The following is an 8750-nucleotide window of genomic DNA, read 5'->3' on the forward strand; positions in this document are numbered from 1 at the left end:
CTTTCTCCTCAAGTTGTCTCACAGCATCAGAGATGCTCCGCAGGCGTGCATCGGCCCTGCTCAGACGGCAAAACAAGGGCAAAACTGAAAAGAAAAAGCCTTAACCTTTTGCCTTAACCGTCATGTAAGCACACAACAAGGAGATAATTTAAAAGGTAATAAGGAAACAGTGCCTAGTTTTCATTTGTCAGTCAACAATCGCGGCACTAATCCAGAGTGACCCCATGGTGCTACTTAAACCAAAGGGCAGGCGACACAGTCGCTTAGACATTTTCGGGGTGAATACGCAGGCACTCCAGAAGCGATCCCACGGGCTGCCCTGCCCTCACCCTCATCCACCACCACGCGTGGCGTGGGGAGGGAGCCGGCCCTGCCGGCACAGACAGCGCTCGGAGGAGGAGGAGGAAGAGGAGGAGGAGGAGGAGGAGGAGGAAGAAGGGGCGGAAGCGGCGGCGGGCGATGGCCGGGGCGCTGCGGCGCGGGGTTCGGCGTTTCCCGTGGCTCTGCAACGTGCTGCTCTACGGCGGGCTGTTCGCGGCGGGGGACGCGGCGCAGCAGCTGCTGCGGGGACAACCGCCCGACTGGGCTCAGACTCGGCGTGTGGCGCTGGTGGCCCTGGCCTTCCACGGCAACTTCAGCTACGTGTGGCTGCGGGCGCTGGAGCGGGCGCTGCCCGGCCGCCGCCCGCCCGCGGTGCTGGGCAAGGTGCTCTGCGATCAGCTCCTGGGCGCGCCCGTCGCCGTCCTCGCCTTCTACACGGGTGAGTGAGTGCGGGGGTTCCGCACCGGCACCGGCTGTGCCCCTCGGAGGCCGGGCTGGCTGGGACCCCCTGCCCACGGAGGCCGGGCTGGTTGTGACTCTCTGTGTGCCCACGGAGGCCGGGCTGGCTGGGACCCCCTGCCCACGGAGGCCGGGCTGGTTGGGATTATCTGTGTGCCCACGGAGGCCGGGCTGGCTGGGACCCCCTGCCCACGGAGGCCGGGCTGGTTGGGATTATCTGTGTGCCCACGGAGGCCGGGCTGGCTGGGACCCTCTGTGTACCCTCGGAGGCCGGGCTGGCTGTGGACCCCCTGCCCACGGAGGCCGGGCTGGTTGGGACCCCCAGCCCACGGAGGCCGGGCTGGCTGCGGACCCTCTGTGTACCCTCGGAGGCCGGGCTGGCTGTGGACCCCCTGCCCACGGAGGCCGGGCTGGTTGGGACCCTCTGTGTGCCCACGGAGGCCGGGCTGGCTGCGGACCCTCTGTGTGCCCACGGAGGCCGGGCTGGCTGGGACCCTCTGTGTGCCCACGGAGGCCGGGCTGGCTGGGACCCCCTGTCCCTGCCCCTGCCCACGGAGGGCTCCCGCACCCCCAAAACGCCGCTGTCCCGGCGCTCGGAGCGGCGGCTGCGGCCGGGAGGACACTGCAAACCCCGGCAGCTCCCCCCGAAGGAGCTCTCCATTCTCCCCAAAAATCAACCAACCGCCCAGAGCTTTCCAGGAGGGTTGCTGGACCAAAGGAGGCCAGCCCCCAGCTCGGTCGGGCCGTAGATTTTAATGAGCAGCCAAGGATGCCAAGCACCTTACGAGGATTGCGGCATGCAGGGCTGTTTGAATCGCTGTGCTCGGTTCTAAGCGGCAGCTGTCTCATTTTCCAAAGCACAGCTGTAAATGTCGGGAAACGCCAGAGTTCAGCGAACCAGCTTCTGCTGAGAGGGTCCGCAGAAATAAAGCACGCTGCTAATGGCTAATCTCAAAAGCTAACAAGTAACAAGATACCTTAAAGATGTCTAGTATCTATTTCAGAAATAAACATGAGGGAATAAGAAATTTAATAGGCGAGACGAATGTCATTAAATGCCCTCATTTCACTTAAACTCGATGTGTAAGAGTAAGACAGCCCTCTTTTTGTCTGGGATTGGGACATCTGCATTCTATCACTCCAACAGAGAAATCATTCAATTTGTGATTGAAGAGAAATGAAGTAAAAGAGGAAGTGAAACACCAGATACTTCCTCTGAAAAATCTTAACTATGTCACAACTTAAGCTGAGAATTGCCCGAAGACCAGCAGGATCTGAAGGACCAGAAAAGGGATGGTAAAAGCCCCTGAAGGGGGTATCAGTAAAAGAATGTATCCATTGAGAGATACTGATAACCCCAAGGAATGGGAATACCTAGAAAGATCCCAGAGTCAGACTGAGGACCTCTGCTGATGTGCAAAATGCCTTGTTCTCTCTCTCTCACGGGTGCAAAAGGTGCTCTCATCCTCTCTGCTCCACAGCCACAGCCCTGGTGTGTGGTATGGCAGAGAAACAGATGCTCCAACACCTGTACAGCCAGAAAATGCCAGCTGATCTGGGCTGTCAGTGCTGGGAGTCCATGGAGGAGGAGATTTGATGTAGCACTATCAGAGAGTCAGAATGGTGATTTTGTAACAATATCAGCTTTTCTTTCAAAGACATAATAATGTAGTTTGAGAAGGGTTTGGGATGTCACTGGGACATGTTAACATTTCATTTTTTGCTTTTTCTTTTCTGATGTAAATATTTTTTACCACTAGGTATGAGCATCCTTCAGAGGAAAGAGGACATCTTTTCAGACTGTAAGAAGAAATTTTGGAATACATATAAGGTAAGACAAGCAATTTGCTTATCTCACAGCTAAACAACAACAAAAAAAGGACAAACTCTTTGAAAACAATCTTTCTTTCTTTCTCTCTTTCCTTCTCTCTCTCTCTCTCTCCATTATTTGATGATGTGTAGGAAGCTTTAAGTACCAGCAGTCACAAGAAGTGAAAGCAGCTTGGGTTAGGCAGTGCTGCTAGAGGGGTGAAATTATGCCAATTTAAAAATGAAATGTGCAGCATTTATATAGATAACACTTGCACCCAGCTCTGTTTGAATGACAGCCCTACAATACAACACTGATTTGGGTTTTTTTTTATCTTTTTGTCTTAAGAACTACCCACACACCAGTGTTTAGTTAGTGATACTATTGACAACACTTACATGCACACGTATTAAAATCATTAATTACAGAGACACCTTCCTTGAGGAGAATTTTAAGCCTGTATTTTACAGTGACAATCTTCTCACTTTGAGAAACAAAACCCCTTGTTTTAAGAAGGCTTTGCTATAAACAGCTGGCTTTGATTTGCATTTCTGCATATGCAAGAGAAAATTATCTGTGCTACCTCAGAGCTGAGCAAGCTGAGAACATTCAGGGTTTCTCAGATGCGAGGAGAATGATGGATTAATTATGGATTAAAAAAAGTAACAGGAGAAAATGAGATTGCAATGTGAATTTCTCTTCATATTGTAGAACTGTATAGGTAGGATGGGAGAGGATTATTTTTATTCCTATGGAAGATGATTCTAAAAGCAGTGCCCACTATAGCCTACCAAAACATAAGGTTTCCATCAGCCTTATGTTCTATGAGTAAATTATCCATTGATTTTTCTAAATATGCCTTACGTGTATGAGTAAGAAGGAGCATTGCAAGTGTGAAATAAATAGTGTTCAGTGGTATTTTTTCATTAATGGCTGAAACAAATGTTCACATGTTTAAACATTTGTTCACCCATCTGGTAAATGCGTTTATTGTGTCTGGTGTCAGATGTCTGTGAAGACTTGACTGTGCTTAGGGTATTTTGTATTTAAAATGAGTTAGACTAATGTGTTTGACAAACTCAGAGCACAGAGGCTCATGAAGATGAGTAGAAGTTTAATATGGCAACTTCTAGGTTAAGCAACTCCTTTTGTAATTGAACAGCTTTTATTAACTTACTCAAATAGGATTTAGTCATCAGTGAATGTGGAAAAAATGAATGTTGGTGGTCGAAATCTGTAAGAATAACAAAGGATCTGTTTTCCTTTCAGACAGGACTGATGTACTGGCCCTTTGTGCAGGTGAGTTCTCGGGGTGACTCTGTGAGCCCTCTGTCAAACCTGGTCCTGTGCTGTCTGACCCCGGGAGGAGCAGTGGGGGTTTTGGGTGGGTGACAATGCCTGGAGCACTAACTCAGCTCTCTCTCCTCCCCACACAGCTGTCAAACTTCATGTTGATCCCAGTTCACCTGCGGACAGCTTACACTGGGCTCTGTGGCTTTGTCTGGGCTTCCTTCATTTGCTTTTCCCAGCAGAGTGGAGACGGCACAGCAAAGTCAGCATTTCTGTGGCTCCAAGGAGAGAAGGGCAATGCAAATGAAGAATCATCAGACAAATAAGAACTTTAGTTCTGAACACGTTCTAAATTGCTAAACTGGATTTGTGAAAGTCAGTAGATCACACTGCAGCCTCGTTGTTGTGTTTAAAATAAGCAGTTATCTCAACATTTGGTGGTTAGTATAAGCAGTGGAACAGTTTGTCTTTGTGCCTGTTTATCTTTCATAAAAGAGGCCAGTTGTATATTGACATTTAATTATTTCATGCTGTCAGCCCATCTCATCTGGGAACAACTGACTTACAGGGCAAAGTAAGCATTTGCACATCATGTCAGACTGCCTCACTGGGGAGAAATATTAACTGTAATTTAATTTTCAAGCCACTTGTAATTGCTAGAAAAAGGGGAATAGAACATTAAATCATCAGTTGTCGACTTGACAATTGTTATCAATGCAAGATTGCTTTCCAGAACAAAATTTTAATGGATTCCAGATCTAAAAAGTGGCATTGAATCTGTTTCATTGAGAAGAAACAAAAGTGCCGTGTTTCTAGAGCCCACTTTTCTATGGGGCCAACTCGTTTTATTCTACATGAAAATTTATATAGGAAATTAATTGTTTCATAGAATATACAAACCCGGACTGTATTTGTACCTGTTTTATCTTAGCTGGGAGAATTAAGATTACTTTGGTCAGAGCCCTTTGGGCTGGGTGCTGCCCATTGACCCTCGAGGTCAGTCAAAAGCAGCTCTTGGATGGTGGAACCTCCCCAAGCACTGCAGGGAGCTTTTATTCTGTGTACAGCCACTGCTTCCTTTGCTCCTCAAGGGCCAAAGGGTATTACATGGGAGTCTTGACTCCTCTACTCTTTTCAGCTGATTCATCGTGCTGAAGATGTAATTCAAATTTTGAAGAAAAAAAACATAGGAAGGAAGGTAAAGTGAGTGGCAGAATCCAGCTAAATATATATACATGTCAGGAACTTCTGTTTTTTTCCTCAAATGGTTTTTAAACATTCCTATTCATAGAAGACACTGAGTAATTGTATATAGGAGACTAGGAGAAGGTGAAAATGAATTCTGAATTTGCTTTGTCAGCTTGAGGACCAGATCCGAATACGGGTATTTTTTATATGTGCATGTGTGTCTGAAAACAGGAACTGTGCAAATTTCTGTCACTGCAGTAAGGTGAAATCAGACCAGTAAAGGAGCCCTTGCTGGATTAGAATGGGATTTTATGCCTCCAAGTTACTAAATTGTAAGCTTGGAAGAGTATCTGATTTAATGGGTCTGATTCTAAAGAGAGGACTCATCCCTCTGTTCCAACAATAATGAACAACTTTGAGGAATGTCTGAATTCCTCAGTCTTGCCTAAATAGTGTACCAAAGCCTGCTTAGGCTATAAATACCCATCCTTTTGGCCAGCAACTGTACTACTTAACATATTGTCAACAATTATTTATCACTATAGGAGCCCAGTGCTGCTTAGCTGAGAAAGGCAAGGAGATCATGCAAGCACTGCCCAGTCTATTTCAGGTAAAATCAACTCGTTCAGCATAACCCAGTGGTCAGGAGTGATACAAAGTGCCCCTATGGCTTTGAGCAGAGCACTGCAGCAGTGGGAGAAGGGCAGAAGGCAGGGGCTGCTTCCAGAGCCTGTTCTTTGGCATGGACATCTCCAGCTTGGCTCACTGGTTGAAGGTCTGTGTGTTGAAATGGGCTCTGAAAGGGCCCATTTCTCTCCATCTCTAACGTGGAGGCTCAGATGACTGGCAGCTGTGTCAATAGTTTCTTTGTAGATGCTTATATTTGGTGAGTTGAATTCCCCTGCTGGATGTTGCTGCATGAATCACAAAGTGTGGATGGAGCAGTTCTGATGCTGGACATCCCCAGAGGAATGGAAATGCCCAGAGGAACTAATTGCATTTTGTCTATCTGTTTAAAAACGGAGTGAGCAGATGCTTCAGACAGCTATAGCTGTTAAACTGTTCTTGTGTGTCTAAAAGTCCTCAGGATAAAGGAGCAATTTCAGTAGTGTTTACTTTCTGTTGATATTATTTGGGATCAGACTGGTGTTCTGAAGTCTGTTCTATTCAGTAAGAACTAAAAGTTCCAGATAAGGTGTGCTAATTAAATATTTAACTTTTTTTTTTTTTACAGATGCTATTTATTTTTATTTCTGCTTGTGCCTTACGTGTTTAATGATTAATAGCATTCACTTGCAGAAAGGAACTGGAAAATAATGTCATTACAAGGAGAGTGTAATGCTGTTGGTTTGCTGTAAGGAGTATGTGATGTTTTGCTGTAACTCAGAGAAAAAAACCTTTCTTCATGGGTAGAGTTGGTAAAACTTTATCCCCAGGTGAATCAAGAATGTGTAACTCATGATGTGCATAATGCTGATGCCCTTCCTCATCAGGACTAACTAATGAATGAAAGATCCCTGTTTTACTTTAAATGGCTCAAAAGCTTATACAAGCTGTGCTTTATTGCTCTTGCTTTTGTGCTGCCAACTTTTTGCTTGGGAATTTGAGCTAAATCCTGTTTTGTCTTCAAGTTTCTCTGGCTGGGGAGTTCAGGATTTCTCTCCATCTTTTATAACTTGAAGTACAGCTCTCTCCTGTAATGGAAGCCTGTGGCTCTTATATTTCAGTAGACTTTAGATCCTGCATAATCCTTTCACTTTCTCTCTTTCTCAAGGCACTTGACAGCAAAGTAACACAAATCCCTTTTCACATTAAAAAAAAGTGGTTTTTTCCCTTTTAATTATGAGCAGTGATCAGTCTGACAAACATTTCAGACCCAGATAATGCAAAAGAATGAAGGTGCATTGGGACAATTTCTCAGTGTGCATAAATTAATGGACTTTCTAAAGATTTTCTTCCTCTGACAGGTTAGTCTGAAGACTTAAACCCTTAGTTGTTAGAGCCTTCATTATTTCTTGATACCTTTTTGGCTTAGAGGATTAATTTCACAGAATAACAGAATGGTTGAGGTTGGAAAGGACATCTCTATGTCCATCCCAGGTCATCTAGTCCAACCCTATTTAACACACATGGAAACATTTGTTTGCTTCTTTTAGCAACTCAATAATTTCCTGGGAGAATAAAAAAAGAAAAAAAGAAAAAGATGGGCAAGATTTATCCTGATGTCTGTCTGCTACCCCTTCAAAAACAGTTGTAAGGGCTTTATGACTATTTCCAGGAATTGCACTGATCTTACTGCCAGCTGAACATGGAGATCTCCACAACCAGCAGGAGGAACAGAATTATACATCACACAAGTGCTCAGGAAGGAGCAACACACTGCCAGCAGCTATGAGGCCTGCAGTCAGGTGATATTTTGATGTCATGGATCCTCTCAAAGAGCAAATGGGATGAGCAGACATTTCCATCAGTTCCAGCTCCACGTTATTCTGGAGGGCTGTGGAGATGTGGAGTCTGAATTTGATGAAATGAGAATTTCCAAATTTATTTTTCTACTGCAAATCTTTTATGTAAATGAACCTTCTGTGCTTACTAGGGTGCTAAATACATCCTTCTTGGAAAATTCAGCAGAAGGCCTCTGTCTTTTTCACACCAGAAGCACCCACCCAGTAACATAGCACAAAATAACCAGTTCCTGCTGCAGCAAAGGTGAAACTGCCTCTAGTCTGTTACCATATCTGATATGTTGAGTTCTCTTTATAGAACAACCTTTGAAATCTATGCATCTTCAGCCTTCCAATTCTCTGCTGTAAGTGCCAGTGCTTCCTGCCTGTGCTGCTGCCTCTACTGCTAGTGCCACTCCAGTGAGATGTGCAAGAAATACTTGAATTTTACTAAAATAATGAATTTCCAGTTGACTGAAATTGTCTATGTTTTTGCAAAGGCTTAATAAACATTGAATGCTGTTCTTTGACTCTGTCTGTCTTTGACTCGTGTGTGTACAAACAAAGCCAGATCTTATGTGAAGTTATTATGGGATCTTCATGGACCACACGCAGCAAAACCTCAGTTTGGTGTCACAGACCTTGACACAGCAGCAGAGTAAAAACTAAGCAGGGATTATTCACTCTCTTTAGAGTTTAGTTACATAAAGTCATCTACTTTTTCCAAATAAATTCAGAACAGGACTCCCATATTCAAAGTCTTATGCTGAAGCCAGTGGGCTTTTATTAAAAAGATGCAAAATTTTGACCTAATTATTTCTTTAGATAATTAATAATTTTGCAGAAAGAATGGAGGAATTCAGGTAGGGAAAAGATATAAACACCTTTTCTAGAGAACAAAGGTTAGAAATGGGCTCCTTACTGAAGGACTTCACTCAGTCAGGTTTATGTGGATACTCTTGGGAAGGAAATGGTTCAGAAGATTTGAGGCTGAAGGGAGTAATACATTCCACAACTGGAAGAGACACACCACCTCCAATCCCTGCTGTAACTTCTTGTATATTTAGAATGAGGAGGAAGCTTTATGGAAGGATTTCAAGTTGAAAAATTCTGTTTCAGAGACTTCATGGCCAACAGGGGGGAAAAGGATCACTCAGGCTGAATCCTTGGGGAAGGCAAAGCAAAGAATTCTTCCTGAATCAAACCAGTGATGTCCAATGCCATCTTCTAGGAACTTA

The 8750-nt window shown here is 44.9% G+C and overlaps 1 protein-coding gene across 2 annotated transcripts; it reads left to right on the forward strand.

Annotated features, from left to right (window-relative positions):
- Positions 1 to 452: 452 nt before the first annotated feature.
- On the forward strand, positions 453 to 8042 carry MPV17L (MPV17 mitochondrial inner membrane protein like). Of its 2 annotated transcripts, none has more exons than XM_066330301.1 (4): positions 453 to 760; positions 2541 to 2611; positions 3860 to 3889; positions 4027 to 8042. In XM_066330301.1, the coding sequence occupies exons 1-4, from the start codon at positions 460 to 462 to the stop codon at positions 4204 to 4206; spliced, it is 582 nt and encodes a 193-aa protein (XP_066186398.1). In that variant the 5' UTR covers positions 453 to 459; the 3' UTR covers positions 4207 to 8042. The 2 variants fall into 2 exon arrangements, with proteins under 2 accessions (XP_066186398.1, XP_066186399.1); XM_066330302.1 differs by having other exon boundaries at positions 5019 to 8042.
- The last annotated feature ends 708 nt before the right edge of the window (positions 8043 to 8750 follow it).

The sequence above is a fragment of the Sylvia atricapilla genome, chromosome 15 (assembly GCF_009819655.1).
Source record: "Sylvia atricapilla isolate bSylAtr1 chromosome 15, bSylAtr1.pri, whole genome shotgun sequence".
Lineage (NCBI taxonomy): Eukaryota > Metazoa > Chordata > Aves > Passeriformes > Sylviidae > Sylvia > Sylvia atricapilla.